Source organism: Lycorma delicatula, chromosome 7 (assembly GCF_047948215.1).
Source record: "Lycorma delicatula isolate Av1 chromosome 7, ASM4794821v1, whole genome shotgun sequence".
Classification (NCBI taxonomy): Eukaryota; Metazoa; Arthropoda; class Insecta; order Hemiptera; family Fulgoridae; genus Lycorma; species Lycorma delicatula.
In genome coordinates this window covers 95,283,578-95,305,137 of record NC_134461.1, presented here as the reverse complement: position 1 = coordinate 95,305,137, position 21,560 = coordinate 95,283,578, and the positions used below count along the sequence as shown (strand labels likewise).

At 28.2% G+C, this 21,560-nt stretch overlaps 1 protein-coding gene across 1 annotated transcript in view; it reads right to left on the bottom strand.

Moving 5' to 3' along the window:
* Positions 1–21,560, bottom strand: part of Sulf1 (Extracellular sulfatase Sulf1) — a 140,572-nt gene that overhangs the window by 15,688 nt on the left and 103,324 nt on the right. Inside the window, exons 7-13 of the mRNA XM_075372217.1 lie at positions 21,055–21,230; positions 16,281–16,466; positions 15,164–15,258; positions 11,424–11,571; positions 11,119–11,259; positions 8,849–9,125; positions 6,147–6,323 (exon numbers count right to left, since the gene is read on the bottom strand). Coding sequence (XP_075228332.1) covers positions 6,147–6,323; positions 8,849–9,125; positions 11,119–11,259; positions 11,424–11,571; positions 15,164–15,258; positions 16,281–16,466; positions 21,055–21,230 — 1,200 coding nt within the window. The remainder of the gene's footprint in view (positions 1–6,146; positions 6,324–8,848; positions 9,126–11,118; positions 11,260–11,423; positions 11,572–15,163; positions 15,259–16,280; positions 16,467–21,054; positions 21,231–21,560) is intronic.

Here is a 21,560-nt window from a genome sequence, read left to right as displayed (position 1 = left end):
CCTTATCACAGATTAATGCTGATGCTGCTGGTATATATGTTTTAGTTTCATTGAAAATTTTTGCTTGTTGTTTTTATAAGTATTTAAAACATGGTTGAAAATACAGAGCAACTGAATTTAGCCTGTTTGATTATTATATGATTTGAACAAGGTTTTTGTATTTTTATGTTTTTAATTATTAAAGTGTGTAGAGCTGTGTTCTTTTATGAATATGTCTAGAATTTCTTGGTTACTATTACTAAAATAGCATTAACATCATGTAATTTAACAGTTTAAACACAATGTTCTGTGTTGGGTATACAGGATACAGCTACAAATAAAAATCCACTGAACATTAAAAGACACTTTCAATAACACAGGCACAAGAGTTTGTCATGTTCACATTTACAATAATGTTCAAAATAACAAAGAAAAAAGTATGTGTGCACACACACGTTTGTGTATTATATATAAATATACATGTACACACAATATATATATATATATATATATATATAATTTTTTTTTTCTTTTATATACTGAGTGCATCATGAAGTGTCCCTAGGACTTGCATAACCTATTCTGCTTGTAAAAATAATGGGAAAAGTTTATATAAACTTGTCTTAAAGTGCTTTGTTTGTGAGTTATGGCTAGTAAAAGATTTCATAACATTTCAACTACCCTGGTAAAATGAGGTTGTACTGAGATTTTTAGGATGTTAATTATGGCAAAGAATTAGTGATTTTCTAGTGTTTTTTTCCTGAAAAATTGAATAAAATAGGTCCCAGAACCATATCTGCAGTAGTTTTTGAGAAATCTGGGGTGAAAACCAATAAATTGGGGGTAAAAAACTTTTTTTTGTTTTTTTTTTTTTTTTTTTTTGTTTAATGTACAATAACTTTGTTAAATCTGTAATAAATGCTAAAACTTAAAACTTGTAGAGAACTTAATTCTGAACAAAATGGTGTAAGATAAGTTAAATAAAACAAAGCAAAATTAGAAAATTTTGAATTTTATTTAGAAGCAGCACACTAGACCAAAGTCCATTATGTGTACCAGTTCATAATCAATGATTATAAATATGATTAAATGTTTATCATAAATAAACAAAGATATTGTACATCAAACATAAAAATCAGGGTTTTTTTATCCTAATTTACTGGTTTTTACCCCAAATTTCTCAAAAACTTATGTAGATTCAGTTCTTGGACCCAATTTATTTGATTTTTCAGGTCAAAAACCATAAGAAATCACTAATTCTATGATTTCTTAACACTATGTGATTTCAAATCACTAACATCCCAAAAATCTCAGTATGACCTCACTTCACCAGGGTAACTGAAATCTGAATAAAATCTTTCACTAGCCATAACTGGCAAATGAAGCATTTTAGGACATACGTTTATATGAATTTTTTTCATTATTTTCATGAGTAGAATATACGTAATGAAAGTCCTGGGTGAACTTTGTGATACACCTGTATATAATGTTTTGAAAATTCAAATAATTCATAAACATATTGACCACTAAGCTACTTAAATTCAAATATAACAACTCAACCACCAAAACACATAACAGAAAACCCTAATACTAATAAACATTCACGGGATCCTTCATCATCAGTCTGTACACAATTCTATAATTACATCAAACAAATAACAAAAAAGAAATATAGAAATAAAAATTTAGAAAAACATAAACACTAACAACCACAAAAATTTGTAATATCAACAAAATTTCACTGCCATTACTTGAATGATGTAAATTTAAAACTTCACAAACCTATGTACGCAATCATTGTTGCCAACTTCTACAACCCACTATGTGTAATTAAAACGTCGTCTTCAAACATAATTATTTGTTTGTACATCATTTTATACTTTTGTTTAAATTTATAAATATAATATTTTTCATGTATATTCATTTTTTTATTATTAAAATTTTCCAAAATTTCTAAATTATTTCTACTATCAGTAATACTATGCTTACATTGAAATGGACAGCCACATTAGATACACCTCTCTTCTTGTTTCTGTAAGCATTGTAATGTTCCGTAAACCTTATTTAAAAACATCTTAGTTTTACCAATATAAATTTTATTACATTTAATTTTACATATTCCCCTAAGTCCTCTCCTTCATTTTTATTACTGTTATTCTTTAAATATTTTATAATATAGTATTTGGTTTACACCAAATAACTATATTCATTTATTTTTATCCATACATTAGTTATTTTTCTATTATTTTATTTGTATAATAAATTGTATTCTAAGAAAAAACTATTATTAATCTATTGACATTTTCTTATAATTTTGTAAACTATCACGGTAATTTATACTCCGTTTTTATAGACTTTTTGTATAATTTTATCATCAAAACCATTAAATACTGCTCTTTGTTTTATTTTAACCATTTCTTTTTTGATTTTATTTTCATTGTTTTTTTGTGTAATGTATAGCTCTAAAAACCAGGTTTTTATATGTATTAATTTTTTTTAACCATGGGTAATTAGAATTTACATGTATTGTCATTGTGGGTTTTCTATAAACTGATGTTTCTATGTTAACAATATTATTGTTAATAACAATAATATTGCTTATGTTTATTTCAATTTCAACATCTAAAAAATGTATTTTTCTGTTATTTTTCATTTTGCGTGTAAATTTTAAATTTTCATTATAATTAAGTTTATTTAAAATGATCAAATATTCATTATTTAACTTGATTATATGTGATCAAAATATCATCTACATATCTGATCCATAATAGTATTTGGTGTGTGCTCAATATAACATGAACTATAATACTTTAAAAATGTTGTATAAAAATCTCAGACACAATTGCAAATGTAGATGATAACACTGGTAACCTTTCTGTTTATGAATAACAAGTGTTCTCATATTCAAAATAATTTTGAAGACAATTATTCCTTATAATGGTGATCAATGCATTAGTATATTCTGCGGTTTCTTTTAAATTATTTTTTTGTTATTTCTATTAATTTATCAACCGCTATATTAGGGTACCTGTTTGTGATATCTAACTAAACATTTTATTGTTAGATTTAATAGAACTTAACTTATTTATGACTTCGTAACCATTTTTTACACAATGTTTATATTCAAGATTCATTTCTATTCTAAGAACTTTAGTTATAATATATGCAGGCGCTGTTTTACAATTTATTAACAGTCTTATTATTATACAGATTATTTATTTTAAGTAACTTCTGTAATCCAGTAAGTTTTGGGGATGAAGGTAATCTTGAGTGATAACTTAATTTATTATCATAATTAAATATCAGTTTATATTTAAGATATTAACTCCTTTATAATTTTTAAATATTTGTTTGTCGAGTCTTCTATCAATTTAAAATAATTTTCTTCAGTGTAATTATCCATAAATTCTTTGTAATTATTTTTATATAAACTAATTGAAGTATGTCTTGATTGATTTTAATAATAATAAATCATTATCATTAAGCTTATTTTTTGTTTGATTACCTCAAATCTTGTTATCATTTGTTTATTAATAATATTTTGTTTTATCATATTATGGCTAATTATATTTCTTATTTTATTCTTATTCAAAATAAAAATTCTTTCAATATTATTTCTTATCAATTGTGATATTTTTAATTATATCAATCATTTAAATATTGTTACAATCATTTAAATTAAATCTGAAAGCGTTTGAAATTATAAATTTTTCTTTATTATTAAAAAATGTATTAGTAAAGTTCTTAATATTGTTATTTAATCCTGTTTCTTGTTTTTGGTACCTATTAAAATTACTATTATGAGAATTAAATTTATTGTAATTTCTATGATATAAATTTTGTATTGCATTGTGATACTTACTGTTGTTATACTTATTGTTGTTAATATCAATAGTTGACTAGGTTTTCCTGTTACTGAGTTTTGGTGGTTGAGTTGTTATTATTTGAATATATAAATATATATTTATATACACAAAAAAAGGAATACATCTCAAGACCATGACAAATTTCAAAAATTGTTTTGAAATAATGGTCAGGTAAGAGATAATACTAATTATCTCATTAATGATTGTCTTTTATTGCCAACAAAGTGGATCATGATACTGCAAAAGGATTGCTGTAGATCCTGTAAAATAAAACTATCTTCTAAGTTCAGGATTTCCTAAAATAATCATCATAAATACAACTAATGAAATAATGCAAATCACATACCTTTGGATCAACTTTTTTTTTTAACGCGGCTTATATTTTTTAGGATACTCAGACACATTTGTTTTATGAACCATTTGTTGTGCAAATAGAAAATAAGTTTTTCATTAGAGCACCAAATTCTTACATCAGACCCACAAAGATTATTTAAGAATAATATTTCTTGACATGCATGCTCCTAATAAATTAAGTATACATATACTAATATTTAATTGAATTACATTATTTGAAGTAGCCTTTGTTTGGTTGATTGGTTGAATCTGATGTTTGGCTAATTGCTTCTGAAAATGTGGTGGAGAGAATCCATGCTATAGTCATGGTTCTGTACCATTGGCCAAAGTAATAGTAGTTCATAACAATAAAAATATATTGCTACAGTCCTCTGGAATATCATTGCACACATGACCTTTTTGGTCAAAATTCTTACATCAGTTTCAAGGGCAACATGGCTCTTAAAATTATGACCTTACAAAATCAGTGCTATTCATTAACAAGAACCAAATAATGTGATTTAAATTGTTTAATAATAGTAGAAGAATAAAAGTGAATAGTGTCATCATCAATATTCAGCATATGTGGATGAGATGATATATTAGCAGGTGATAACTTAAAGTGTAATTACTATTACAACCATGAAAGATGTGAGTGGCTGCTAAGGTTAACAACAAAACATTAAGAAAGCATAAAATTTGGCAGTATGTAGTCAATAGAATAAATAATGGTCTTTTCATAGCTAACATTCCTAAGTTTTATATACTTAGGAAGCATCATACAAGTAACAACTTGTATAAAAATTGGGATCACTCTAAGAAATAAAGAATAGCATAAAAAAGGCCAGATCACTCTTACGCAAATGAAGAATATCCTATATAGCCACAAATTAAATTTAATTTTGAGGAAGTAAATGGTTGTTATATCTTCTCTGTGCTGCTTTAAAGACTTTATCAGAAGCATGTTAAACTGTTTTTTTAGACTTTATCAGAAGCATGTTAAAGAAAACTGAAGTCTTTGAGATGTGAGTATTGATGATTGCTTAAGATTAGTTGGAATGATAAGGTTTGTGATAGGAAGTACTCAAAAGACTAGGTACACGCACAGAGGTAGTTACAATTGTTAAGAAGAAAAAGTTGTAGTATTTTGCAAACATGTTACACTTTGTTCTGGGTCTTTATTCCAAATAGCTGCAGACAAAGTTTTAATTGTCCAGATGGTTCCCAACATTCAATAACAGATACAGTGCACAAAGAAGATACAATAATGAATATTTATTTCAATGATTTTCCACCTCTCTTTCAGCTTATTTCCATCTACGTAGTTATATTAATGGATAGAATAACCAAATTTGGAACATGGAAACTTCAATTAGGTTTCAAGAATAAACACAAAGAAAAAATTGTGTTCAATAAGGGACAATTGATGAAGAAAATGACTGAAATTACATTTTTTTTGCAAATAATATAGACAAGTATATATACTATAATATAACTTTTAAACTTTGAAGATAGGGATGGTTACCTAAAACAAGAGATTAAAGACCGCAGCACATTCAATTATTGGGTTATAGGAATTTTGGATCACCTTATGGTCCTAATGTACAAATGTATTACTGAATAATATGACTCAGAAAAGTTCAAAAATACTGTTGAGTTTTCCTAAACAAAATAAATATATCTAATAAAACAACCTACCTGATCCTTTTAAATGAACAAGTATTTATACACAAAAAATTATATATATTCTTACTTTATATCAAATAATGATTTTTTTTTTAACTATTAATGATAAAAATAATTTTTATTTGGGATGTATAATATTTAAATACTGCAATTCATCCACCATTCTTTTTCTAAAACCTACTTAAAAAAAGAGTAGGGATTTTTCAATAGGATAAAAACATTCAATAACAGTTAAATCATTATATGATTTTTCACTTCAATAAAATACAAATACATACATACTTTCAATTTTTCTAATTGTAACTTAAGTTTTCTTATTTGATCAGCAATTTTATGTTGACTCTGTTGCCAAGTTCTAGGGTTTTTATAAAGTGAATCACTGCATGTCAAATCTCCAGACTGGGATACAGTACAGTTCCACTCTGATCCAATTAAACCATCAGTTTCATTGTCAGATACCTATTAAAACAGTAAAGATTAAAACACAGTATTTATTTTAAGTATGTAAAAGTAACTCAAAACAGCAGATTGCACCAACAGCCCATTGGCAAGTGTTGCTGTACTTTGCTACACAGCAGAACATACCAACATACCCACTGGTGGTAAACACGTCTTCCCAAATCAGCTGATTTGGAAGTTGAGAGTTCCAGCGTTCAAGTCCTAGTAAAGGTAACTTTAATACAGATTTGAATACTAGATCATAAATACCAGTGTTCTTTAATGGTTGGGTTTCAATTAACCACACATCTCAGGAATGCTCGAACTGAGACTGTACGAGGTGCTACCCAAAAGTTCGGGGAATTTTACCATAAAAATAAAATAGCTAACCATAACTTATCATTTTCACTGTCTTCTTCAAGGTAATCCTCTTGGGCATTGATTCAGTGATCCCATCATTTTTCCCATGATTCCATGCATCCCTGGAAGTCTGCATGTGTAAGTGAAGCACGTTCTGCGTTTCTTCCTGAATCTCCTCAATTGTGTTAAAACGACCTCCTTCAATTGAAATTTTATTACCGGAAAGAGTAAAAATTCGCATGGGGCATGAATAGGATGGGTGGGGAATCACTACTGTGGATTTTGTTTCTGGTTGCTGTTCAACAGTCTCTGTACGAATTTTGCAGCAATGTGTCTCATGTTCAAATTGTCCGACATTGCACAGACCCATATGACATTTGTACGATTGCACAAACATCATGGATTGTTTGTCTACGATCTGCAACAATAGCCTCTCGCACTTTCACGATGTTTTCCAGTGTTGCGCTTGATCACTCATCGTCATCTTCCTGATCACTCATCGTCATCGACTGTCGTTAGTCAATCTTTGAATCGTTTGTACCACAAAAAAGTTTTACTTTTACTCATAGCATTGTCACCAAATGCTTCCACAAGCATGTGATGGGTTTCTGCACCAGTTTTTTTAAGCATAAAGCAAAATTTGATCCAGGTTCTTTGCTCTTTAAAATCTGCCATTTAGAACTTCGCCGAAGCAGTAAAACACAACGTTACACAACCGCACAAAAGTCAACAATGCAGCCTCTCACTGTCACAGCTGTTGGAACACTGATTCACAAAGAGTACTGTTAGCCACATATAGCGGCAGCAGGTTGTACCAGCAATGGTTCGCACGCGAAATTCAAATTCCCCAAACTTTTGGGTAGCACCTCGTACAAGACTACACTTGCACATATCATCCTCATTCATCCTCTGAAGTAATACCTGAACAGTAATTCCCGGAGGTTAAAAGGAAAAAGAAAGGAAAAGAACACACCAACATAAAGTGCCACTAGATATTTCAAATACATACACAGTTTAAACATAAAATTGTGCAATAATAATTTTGTGTTAGGTGTTAGTTTTACTAACAGCTGAGTACAAGATAACTTTTTAACTATTACATCCAACATAATTTAAGATATCTTTATCGGCTTACAGAGAAGTCTACCAGAGTATTTCCTTACACTACAGTACCAGATAAAATGCCAGAAATAGCTCATTTTAAAATGAGTTTTGATAACTGTCAAATTCTGTATTACTGGATAAATATTTAATGCACGATAGTCATTTGTGCATAGTAGTGTTGGAAAAAATTATCTTCCATCAATAGAACATTCGTATTAATTTTCTTTAGTCAATTCCTTATTCTCTGATAAATTCTTTTAAACAATATCCACTGTAGAAAGTGACAAACTTGGTAATTCAAAATATGAGTTCAAGTAACTACTGACCACAACTAGTTAGTTTACATGGTAGATTACCTATCACTGAGATCAACAGCTATCAGTCTTAGGTTTAAAATATGATTCATCACTTCTCTTACCAGTTATGATAGAGAGGTAGTAATTACTTTTTGTTTTACCATTTATTCCTTGTAAAACTCTAAACAATAATTAACACATCACATTGAACTGCTTCACATATCTAAAATCATAATGTAAGATGAAGATTTTATCAACAAATGAAACTTTGGAAAAATTCCATTATAATCGTATGCTATTTATAAACAACATTTACAAAAAAATTTAACTTTAATTCTCAGTCTGATTCAAAAAACTCACCGAATTTTCTTATCATGGCAAAATTGATTTATACAGATTTTTATTTTTTAATCATAACTTCTTTTACAAAAAGTCAGAAATGCACAGTTTGTGCATATCAGGGAATATGCATATCAGACACGCAGAGCATATATACACTAAAATATTCTAGGAAAAAATCAGCACCAGTGAGCAAAAGCGAGACTGACATCAATCACCATGCCTTTCAGAATAATTCTTGTAAGACCTACCATAAAAAAAGGATAGAAACAACAAGTCATAGAAATTTATTTTAAAAATATTTCTTAAATTGAAAATTGTAACATTAAACTGATGTCACATTCTGAGCAACTATAGTATTAAATTTAACTGTGATATATATTCCCATCTGTAGTTTCACAATTTAAATAAACCAAATAAAATTTATAAAAATAATAAAAAAAATACCTGTAAACCAATAAGTTTATCTTCAATAACACCCATCATTGCAGTGACCTGACTATCCAGTGATGTTTCTCCACGAATGGCTGAACGTTTATCTCTTTTCGTACTATCCTCAGATAATAATTCCATATTATTTAATATATTAATCCATTTTTCTAAATCACTTTCATTATCTATCAGTTCAAATTTTCTAAATTCTTCATTCAAGACTGATCGTTTAGATCTCATTTGTTTTTGGACTTTCATCCTATATGCTCTTATATCTTTATTTATTTGTCCTCTGAAAAAAATGAATTTCACATCTAAATAAGATTAAAATTTATTAGAACTAGTGTAAATACAACTACACAAACCAAAATTTTGAGATCAAAAATTAAAAAAAATCAGGAGTTAACACACTAGGATTAAAAACTAAATGTTTTGATTTGTCTAGATTACTTCATTAATATACAAATTGAAATATAAATAATATTTAGTTGGAGGTAAAGCAATATTTTGAAAAGTCCTGTAGAGTCATACTAAAGGTAATAAAAGGAGGCTAATACAAAGCAGAACTTTAATTTGAAATATGAAGATAATCTAGAAAGAAGTACATACTTTATAAATAAAAAAAAATGACAGATATTTGACTAACATTTTTTATTTAACATAATTTAACCTTTAGGTACTTTTCTACATAATCACCAAGTATTTTTAGCATTTACTGTACCATCCACTGAGTTTTTGTACTTCTGCATCATATTCCTCTGCCACCAGATAGCTGAGATAAGTAGTCAGTATTCTTTTCAAAACTTCATCATTCCCCTCCCAAAAAATCTTTCAGTTTGGTAAACATATAATCACTAAGGGCCAGATCACTACACAACAGGCCAGTCCTTATGTCTAAAACATCACTGAAATGTTTTTATATTTTGCAATAAAAATCAGCATTTACAGTGACTCAAGGGTATATAAAATCAACAAGAAATGGACCCTTTTGGTCCCAAAAGACATTAGCTGTAATGTTTCAGGTAGAGATTGCTTGTTTAATTTTTTTATTCTTTCCCATTACATTAAAATTTCTATACCATCACCATACTGATGATTCATCCATATCATTTGTTAGATATTTATTACATTAAGAAATAGAATAAAAGAGCACAATCATGTGCGGCAGCACTCTCTACTTATTTAACTTTAATTTTTAAAGCAGATAAAGCAATACAAGAATAAAAGATGCAATAGGAACTTGCACAGGCTACACAGATATGCGATTTAAATCAGCTGAATAGGAATTGCTATATATGGGCCACCTGTGTGGTAAGGATGTGTGAATTGGTATTACTTTCAGTATGACCCTAAAAAATATTACCATAAACAATTTTGTAATATTTGTGTCTGTAAAAATAAAATATAATATATTAGTCAATACATAATTCTTTGAAATGTACACCAGCTTATCAAAAATGAGCTGGTGTAACACTTTTGAACATTTATGTTTTTCATACACCTACACACCATTTTATTAGTATCTTACTTGCTACATAGAGAGTGAAGGAATTATAGATTTTTATTTTGATCTGCTCTCATAAAATAACTGTAATCACTATCAGGAGCATCAGAATCATGAATCATAGAAGGCTTAAAATCTTCTCAATTTTCTCCAAATAAGAATAAACAATATTAAAATTACTACTATTTTTGTATAAATAATAATACTAATATCTATTTTAAGGAAAACCACAATAAATCATTTGCAGTACTTTTTTTATATTTTGTATGCCTTATACACAAAAAAGTTGAACATAGAAATCTGAAATTTTGCATATTTATTTAAAGTGACAAATGGGCTGAATCATACTAAAACTAAATAAAAAATTATGTGCTATCTCCACATAAAAAACAAATACAAATCATCACTCACAAAACTGTTCTTTTACAGTCGTTTCAAGATCAAAATAAATGTTTAAGTATTACTATTTCTTGTAGCCTGTACTAATGAACATAAAATAATTTTAATACATTTACTTTTTTTTTTATAGCATGCCTCATGCAAACTAATATGATATATATATGTATATATATATATATATATATATCCAGTATGTGAAATGGAAATACCTGTTTCCCAATAAATCCGAAATCTAGGATGAGGGTGAACATTTACTCTTGCTTATTTTTGCACAAGTTAATGCAATATTTTGTTTTAATTATTTTTTTCATTTTATATTTATTTTCTACCATATTAAAGAATTAAAAAACTCTTGTAACTTTATTCATTTAAAAAGTCATACCTGGTATAAAACTGTTTGTCCAGTTGTTGCTCATCAGTAAATGGTTCTAGTTTTGTATACATTAAGCCAGCTGGTGTAAAACAAACACATTTTTTGGTATTTGCTGGTTTACTCCTTAATTTACATTTATGTTTACGCCATCTAAATAAGCACAATGAAAATATAAAGTTAAATAATAAAGTTTTATATAATACATATGTAAAAAAGAACATTTTTATCATTGTAAAACAGTTTTATGTTTGGGCTGATTGTGAGAATAAATAAATAACATAAGTAATAATATATTATTATTATTTGATATTCACCTATTACCATCAGCAATGCACTGCCATTTTTGCCCAGGTTTGCATGGTGCCTGATATTCTGGTTTTCTGCATTCTAATGCTAATCTTTCTGATTTGCTTCCAATCATTGAGGGTAATAAGCGATTATCAAGTTGCATATCATTATTGGCTGAAAAAATATAATCAAATATAATTATTTAAAACAAATAATCATAAAAAAATTAAATATCTATAAAAATTATTTTAAAAAATGAGACAATGTCAATCAATTTTTGAATCTGTTTAAGACTAATAATAAAGTCCATTGAATAAACCTTTTAAAGGTATAAAGTTTATACATTCTACATTTTTCAAACTAAATGTTTTTCTCCCTTATTTTCTTATGATTATCACATTTGTGTGAACCTTTTCACATAAATTATATAGTTAAAACAATTTTATCACTATTTTTGTACTAATGTATCTTACATTTTTATTTTAAATCACTAATATTTATTTTATCACATTTAGTGATGTCTAGTCTACTAGAAAAATCTACTAGAATCTAGTTTACTAGAGTGATAGTTTACTAGACTACAAGTCCTATACCACAGGGTGAGCAACATAAAACTGAACCCATAATGAAACCCTACGCAACACTATTTATGAAAGACTTCACACAACTAGTGGATGTATGTGTTACTACTGACTGTTGCTGCTGTTTATCAGGTTATTATATGTCAGTGCCGTATAGGTTTTGTTGCAGTGTAGTATTGCGAGTGCAGTTGTGTTTGTGTAAAATGGTTTAATCAATCCAGCTGTAGTTGAGCTGTATATTCATTTTGATTCATTTGAAGAATCATATCACATAATCACAGACAAATCTCCAAATGCCTTTATCCCAGCGAAGAGTAGCATACATGATTTAGTTAAAAAATGGCGTACAACAGGTTTGGTTTCAAATGCAAAACGAAGTAGGCAACCTTCCGTTAGGACTCCATAAGCTATTGCCGATATTGAAAGGAGAATTTTTGCCAGTTCAAAAAAATCACTATGCAAGTTATCCCAACAATCCAATGTTAAATACACATCTTGTCGTAAAATTCTTTATGAATTAAAATTGAAACTGCATCGCATTACAACTGTGCAACAACTGCAGGAGACAGACAATGAGTTATTAGCAGAGGATGGCGGCCTCCACGTTCCCCAGAGTTAGTCATTTTAGTATCAGTCAATTTTAGTATCCTTGTTTAATAAATTCCATTTTTTAATACGTGAACCTAGGCGTTCTGCATGTTGTCTCAACAAATACAAGTCACGAATTAAGCCTCTCAGTTCTGCTTGTGTGATGAGGTGAGGTTCAATATTTGATTCTTCTGCAACGTAATTAATACCTATTGAAGTTGATGATTTATCAGTTAAGCTTTCTGGGGAGTCAGAATTTCTTTCCAAACAGTTGGAGCGATCAGAATCTGTAAATCAACACCATGAAGTATTGGTCTCGTAGCTGAATGAATGTTTGTGTATGCAATACCATTTTTTAAGCAAAAATAGCAGTCATCGTAATGGTTAGTAGGCTCTCACAAAATCATAGGTACATCAAAAGCCAAATGCTCCTTTTTTCCTTTTAACCAATGGGTTAGTTTAATATAGCACTTGATGCATGCCGAATGTGGAGCTCAGCTCTACATGCAGCAATATCTTGATCACCCAAGGGACAGTCAAAATAATATTTGTAAGCAGTTTTCAGCAGATTCAATACAGGTTTTCTTTGACTTTTTGTGGTGAATTCTCCGCAACAAAAAATATTTGGAGAATTTTTACAAGCCTGATTTTTATTCATTGTAAAATTCAAAATGTTTTAATGAATGAAAGTAAACCGAAATATTACAGAAATACTTAATTATAAAATAATTATGTTTTAATTTATAAATACTTCATTACTTAAAATACTTCATAAAATTGTTTCACCATGGAGTTCAATAGAACACAACATGAAACACACACACACAAACTTAACAAATCTTGATGTTCAATAAAATAATATCAAAAGTTGTTCTGTCATAAAAATGTTTTACTAAATTTGTAGCATCACTTATGAAACAATCTTTATAATATGTGTATGATAAAACCACTACCACCACTAAAGAATACAGCAAGTCATACCAAGAGCTGAACTCAAACTGAAGAAAATTTTATCATGTTGAATTACTCATTGCTTGACTCACTGACATGTCTGGTTTGATATGAAATGATATCATTCGACTGTTATGTATCAAATATAGGTCTACAGCATACATCACAATTTAAATCAGATTTGAATAAGCAAACATACAGACGTACTAACTTGTATTATTTGTTCCACAAATGGTGGAACAAATACATTTAAGGGGATATACCTTAACGTTATGTGATGGGTTATTTTGGAATACATATTCAGATTCAAATTATAAAATTATATAGAACATCTACTCCCTTTTCAGTTCCAAATTTTATGTTGACCACTGTAATAATTACTGTAAATAAAGTAAAATATAATTACAACTGCTATCAGTTAATGGGAAATTTAATTACATTAAACTAACATAAAAACAAAATTATTAACTTATAACACTGCCATAAATAAAAATACAAACATAAACAAATTAAACATATAATCTTAAACAGTAAGTAGTGTCATACATAATACTATATAAATGCTTTTAACTTTGGTTTATTTTTAGGTAGATTTCATAAGAAAGCTAACTTTTGTAATGGGTACCATGATTTGACTTTCGAAAAATGTTTCACAACCCCCCCAGATGCCAAAAATCACTGTCAATTCTAAAGTTTATATACACACTTATATATATATATTTCACTTTCTTATGGATACGATAACTGCCTTAATTTTGCACCAATCACTTTCAAATTGATACAAAAAATATAATGACCTAAAATCTTGGTCAAGTTCGTTAATGGGCAAAATCAAACCATGGGGATAGAAATGGGAGGAGGGCTTTAAAAAAAAAAAATATCACTGTAACTTTCTTATTAAGTAAAATATTGAATTTGTTTAAAGTTCCTACTATTCTTTGGATAAGGGCCTAAAACTTATCTAAATAAAGTTTATTGATATCACCAACCACTGGCCCAGGGGGTGGAAAAATGGGGTTTCAAAGACAAAAAAATCATACCTCCCTGAATAGACACAGTATCGAACCAGTTTAAAGTGGTCATTAGTCCTCTAAAAATTGCCTAAAACTTTTATCTGAAATAATTTTTGATATGACCAGCCCTTCCGGCAAGGGATGACCAAAATGTTGCTGGAATTGTAAGAAGATGGAGCTTGTCATATGCTAAACATGTGAAACTTTTTTTCACATGCAACCATTGCCGTATTGAGTAAATTTGAAGTTTTTCTAAACTTTAAGGTGGAAATCTTTTTTATCCCCTACTTAGCAGGGATGAAATCTACCTCCACCTTCCGGCATGCCAAAAGGGATTTTTTTGATTGCCCTCTTTCATATTTTCATTTCACTTTGTCATAAAATAATAACAAAAGGTAATATCCTCATCTACTACGCAAAAACAAAAATGTTTAATACATATTTAGGTTTGATGTATAAACTGATATCAATTTCTGGATAAGTTTAAATTAGAGTTACTTTGCATTCCAAAAATTAAACCATGGAAATCAAGAATTATTACTTGTTTTCTGAAAAAATGAAAAATATTTAATAAACTATACCAGTAATAATTTAAATTATTAAAGGGAAAGAATAAAACATTACTTCTTGTACCTGAAATTGTTTGGTTTAAATCTTTTTCTACTTTAACAATCGATTCCCGCAAGGCTGCTTCAGCTAAAGCCTCTGCTGTTTCTCTTCTTCCACTGCTGCTCAACAAAAAATTTAATTATGAAATTACAATGACATTAATAATGTATACATAAGCAATATTTTTGTTAATTTTTTGGGGGATTGATTATATTCTCAAACAGGCTGTGGTTCTAAGTCAGAAAATAACTATGTTTCTCACAAAATGATCATTATGCAAACCTTGAAAAGTCTCAAGGAAGAGCATCCTGGAAACTGAAGAGTGTGAAATAAGGATAAAATACCTTGATTTATATTTGATAAACTGGCTCCCTCAGGTAACCATAATTAAAAAATTGTGGGTTCAGTTTCTCTACAAGTTATTAACATTTATTTATGGGTAATGACTTAAGTTGGATGGCAACTCAAATAAATAAAAAAAAAAAATATCCTATTAGCATACTCATTCAGGCTAATTCCTGATATTGCTGAATGAACTGATGACAAGAATACACAGTAGTAAAGACCAATTTAAATATAATTAAAAGTAAGAATGCTATCACTTAGGTTTGAAATTACATCCAACAACATGATAGCTGACAGCTGCATAAGAACTACATTTCAGGCAAACATTTTCTACATTTCAGGAAAACATGGTTACATGCACACCCACTGTTTGTTTTACTATTAAACTGGGACTGAGGAAATAAAATAAACATATGTAAGAATGTTTAATTTTTTTATTGCAGATTTTACACTATATATGTGATAATTTTAATTTTTTAATGTGTAATTTTAAGGTTTTTAATTTTTTGATCAACTGACGACAAGGTAAAATCCTCAAAAGCGCTTTTGATGTAAAAATGAAGAAGTAATAAATAAGGTAAGGAATATTATTAGATTCTGTACTGTAATGGATTGCTGAGATATACTTTTAGTCTTTAAACACGTTAGTACAGATATTGACAACAATAATAAAAAAATAATTGATTTTACTAAATTAATATATATATATAAATGAATTGTTACATAATAAGGAACAAAATAATAAATTCAAGTTCAGCAATCAATCAGATAAATAATTAACAAATAATTTTAATACCTTTCAACCAGGAACGTATCTGGCCATTTATTTGCAATATTATTTTTTCTGCCACCATTGCTCGATCTTCTTCGTCTGTTTAATAGCTTCATTATAGATCTTCCATCCATGTGAGGTGGTGGATCAACACCAGCGATATCAAGAAAAGTAGGAGCCAAATCTATATTCAATACCAGTTCATCAACGCTGAAAATGTTTGAAAAATAAATATTAAAATACTGCATGTATAATAAATTACTTCAGAGACTACACCAGAAAAACAATCTAGGTTTTAATACATGCAAGTAAACATTTATTTTAACAATCGCTCATAGACACATCATAGATCTAAAAATTTAGTGAAAATTAATTGTAAGTGATACTGTAATTAATTAAATTTTACCTATATTCTGTAAGGAAAGAAAGTAATCCATATAATACTCAAATTTTATTAATAGTAAAATAATTAATTTTCTTAACATGTTGAGTATTAATGACTTGTTGATGCATGTACTGAACTCTGCTAAGTACTGATGACGCATTGAAGCATCAAACGTCTCTGGTATTCTATATTGCTATTATTTGAGATCAGGGCTTGGGTTATGTTGTCCCATTACTTGAAAAGCTTTTTACAGTGTTTTTGTTAAAGTAATTCATGGTTATCTCACCCCTGCAATTTTTAACTAATTTTTTCCTAAATGCTCATTTCATCCTTATGGTTGTCTCTTGTGATTATTTAAAGTTTATCTTTATTTCTTTTGTATAAAAAAAGTAATATATTACATACATTTGTCGAATTCTCTTCATTGTCGAATATTACTTCAACCATGCTGATCTGATGTTGGCTTAATATCCACTTAAAAGAAAAACTTTAAAATGGTATAAGAAGCTGGTGATCTACATTTTCCACTTCATTAATTATTCTTCAGTTAATTAATACATTTTCCTATACAAAAAAATTTCTCCCTCCAATAAATCTTTACATGATACCATATCTCTGTAATAACATTCTGATTCTTCTATCCTACCAACCTTCAATTATTAGAAATCCCCATTCCTTTACCTGACAACCCACTCAGTAACAGACTTCACATCATGCTCCTGTCCTACATCCATTACATGACATAACATCCAGAAAATAGATCATGTATGTTATGACAAAAAATCTAATGTGGACACCACATAACTTCCTTGTACGCCTATTAAATTACATATATTCATTTTTTTTTAATGAAAAGTACATCAAATTTTATTTCACAATAATAAATTCTGATATTTTTTTATTGTTATTATTGAATTATTATTTATCGTAAAAATGTTTTTATAATCAGAGGTTAATAATTATTAATAAATCAATATATTAAAAAAAAGAAGTTTTTAGAAAAAGAAGAGATGAAGTCTGATGTGAACTGATGTGCCTTCCCCTTGTAAGATCCAAATATTTCATTAATTAAAATTTTATTTGGCTATAACTCTGGAACCAATGGAAATAAGAACCACTATGATTTATTGTTGAAAAGATCTCAATGAGGGCTTATTACTGCAGTTAAAAAAAAGTCTAAAATCTAAATTTGTTTGGATTTTGGGTTTTTTGGACACTTTTGTTTCAATCGATTGCAATAAAAAGGGGAGGTGCACAACTAAATGATACAACAATCCTAAATCCAAAATTTCAACATCCTACAGCTAATCGTTTTTGAGTTATGCGAGATACATATGTGCATACAGATATCATGCCGAAACTAGTCAAAATGGATTCAGGGATTGTCAAAATGGATATTTCCATTGAAACTTGAAAACCAACATTTTTCGTGATCACAGTACTTCTTTTACTACATACTAGGAAGTAAAAAACAAGAAAAGACTATTTATTATTGTTAAATGTGTCCAAAGAAACTGCCACTTTGTGTTACTCCGTCCTTTGCTGAATATCACATTAAACTCTGTACCTAAAATTAGAATTTTGGCTTTATATGGCATTAGTTTTTTAATTTTTTTATAGATAAACAGATTTTGCATGTTACTGAAACTGTTATTACTTATTTATTTGTTTAGCTATTTTATTTTTTTATGATAAATTTTTACTTTAATTTACATCGATTTATTTACAGTTTTATAATGTAGAACAATGAACAATGAAATGTTAAAACTGAAACACCATTTTACTCATAAGCACATAATAGACAAACAGGCGTATTTTTTTATTTATTTTTAAAATTAACATTTGTTTTAAAATGTGTTTATTTTTTATTTGTTTTTTAATTTATATATAATTTTACTTTATAGGCCTAATTAAATAATTACCAAATGGAAAGTGACCACAACATACAGTATGTCTGTATGTGTACATGTACTTGTGTATACATAATATTTAGAGTAATACATTACAGATTTATAAATTATATTTAACATTCAACTTTAAGACTTTATTTCATTTCATATGTTTTTAGTTTACAAATTTGTAATATTTATTATCAGTCTTTATTTAGAACACTGATAATATTGATGGTTATTTTTCCTTAGTAAATGAATTCCTTAGTAATAAATAAGTTAAGATAAGTCTAGGATTAATAATATATCTATTCATTCTGCAATTTATTATTTTCTTTTGTTTTATAATATTAAAAATTTTGTTTGTTTAATACCTAGTTAAAATCTGTCCCATTTTAATGTTTTGTTTTTAATAAACTTCAAAATTCTTATGTTTTATTTAGCATTCGTACCATTTTATTCAGAAACACGTTTTCTACAAATTTGTTAAAAATGTTTTTCTGTTTAGCCCCAATTTAACTAAGCTATTTTTCACCAAACATAAAATAGTGTGTTTTAACTCGAATCTTTTGTCTTTACGCCTTAATTTGGTCCCAAGAATTACAGTTTGTTGTAATTTTACAAATTTCAGCTGGTGAAATTTTTCACCAGCTAGAACATGTTCTGAAAGTCTGAAATATTCTTCATGAATCATTCTGTATAATAACATTTTTACAAAACAATGTAATGTCTCCTTTACTATTTTGGGTTTATTTTATTTTCACTTTTGAGAAAATAAATAAACAAATATATGTTTCACATAAACACACAACTACCTTAAAAGCACATCACAACCTTATTCAATTAATTTTATTTACTTCTACTGCAATAAATTCTTCATCCTCTTCTAGAGTATTTTTTAATCATTTCTTCAATACTCATGTTTAAAAGAGGTTGGAAAGAGACAATACATTTGTTTTACTAATCTTTCTAGCCAGAAAACATCTGTTTTCTTATCCAGATACAGATCTGCGATAAATCTTTTACATTTCCAGTTTAATTGTTAACTTTTTAATACTTACATTTCCAATTTTATATAATCAAATGCTTTCTCCATATCAATTAAATACTCTTATTTTTTTTTACTTTTTTCTGCATTTTTCTCATCAGTGGATTTTATTAGGCTAACTGCATCCCTTGCAGTTTCCCTTCTTTCCCTGATCCCACATAGATCTTCTGTACCCATTTGTCAAATACGTTTTTATTTAGATTTCTGCTCAGAATTTGCAAAAGAATCTTTGCTGAATCCAAAAGTAAATTAACTGTCCTCAGTGGCAGATCCAGCAACTGAATTTGGGGGTGCCATTAGAGGCAAAGGGTCACATTTTCCTACTCCCTTCTAACTGAGTTGGTATATAATATTAATAAACTTTTATTGGATACATACTATATACTGAACTATTTTTAAACATGAACCAGTCATTAATATTGCTGTAAAAGAGGCAAAAGGTTTCAGCAAAACCAAAAAAGTACTTCAGTTTCTTCAATTTTATTTCAATTTATAAAAATTAAACTGTAAGTTATTCAAAGTGACCCTCACAGGGACTCCAGAAGCTAAATTAACTTTAAACTCAGACTGTATAGTGCTAACAACTTTAATCAAAACTGCCATGCAAACAAACAAAATTATATAATATTATAAGATGGGATAAAAAAGAATAAGATGAAGATTTAAATTAAGTTGGTTTAATTTGTTCATTCATTTCAATATTTATAATTAATCCATTACAATCCATAATTGTACACATTTTATTTCAAACATCAGACTCTCTTGATTATTATTAAGGAAAAAGATATATTCACATTAATTACAGAGTTGCAACTTACAACTGGTTTTTTTAACAAGACAGCATTAGTAAAATGTTTCAATACTTTTCAACAGGGTTTTCAAAATGCAAGGCCTTCAGATCTTTGGGGGGGCATGCCCCCATGGCCGTTCCTCTGGATCCATCTCTAACAGTCCTAAGATGTTCCCCTACAGTACCAGGCTTTTTAGAATAGGAGTTGTGATTATTTTAAGAAAATTTTTTTCTCCATCCCACTATTATAAATTGTACTTCATAATTTCACTACTGTTGTCCATCTTCATTAAGATATTCAATTGTTTCTACTAGAAGTTTATCTATCTTCTCAGATTTAACACTTTATATTTATACTGATTTTAAAATGATTGGTCTTATTTCATCTGATTTTATATGAGATGATTTTTCTTTCTGAAGGATTGGTATACCTTTCTCACATGTTCTAACATCTTCAAGAATTTCTTACTCTTTAGTAAAATTCTGCATAATCTACGACAAATTTATTTAGTTAAATTAATTATATTTCTAAGAAATTAGAGAAAAAGTAAATAAATGTACCTTAATTAAGACACATTACTTATTGAAAGTAATTTTGAACTGTGATGAGATTTATCTTTTAGACTATTGTTATAATCAACTTAAGATGTCTATTATAATTAATAATGGTAAAAAAACATACTTACATTGTACCAGGATCTATTCCAGGTCCACGAACAAGAAATGGAACTCTGATATCAAATTCGAAGGGAAATGATTTTCCTTTCACCAAACCAAATTGCCCCAGGTGGTAACCATGATCAGATGTATATATGATATATGTATTATCTAACTCACCAAGCAAATCCAGCTCATTGTAAATCTAAAAAAATATTTTAATCCATTATAAATCTAAAAACATTCCAAGGAACCCATAGTAATTTTTTACCTTAATGCAAAAAAACAGAACAATTAATCTTTATTATCAAATTTGGTTCAGTTTATCATTAAAAAAGTTAATATTTTTAAATTAATACAATCGCTGACCCTAATGTACAAAAAGTATTATTATCATTCATATTCCAATTTACAGAATCTTAGTTGCTTTTAAAAAAGCATAAATGTCTCTTCAACTATAATAAAACATTTTATTTATTCTTTCAATTGATATGTTGACAAAATCTAAATGACTTAAAGGAATTTTTTCTTCAAG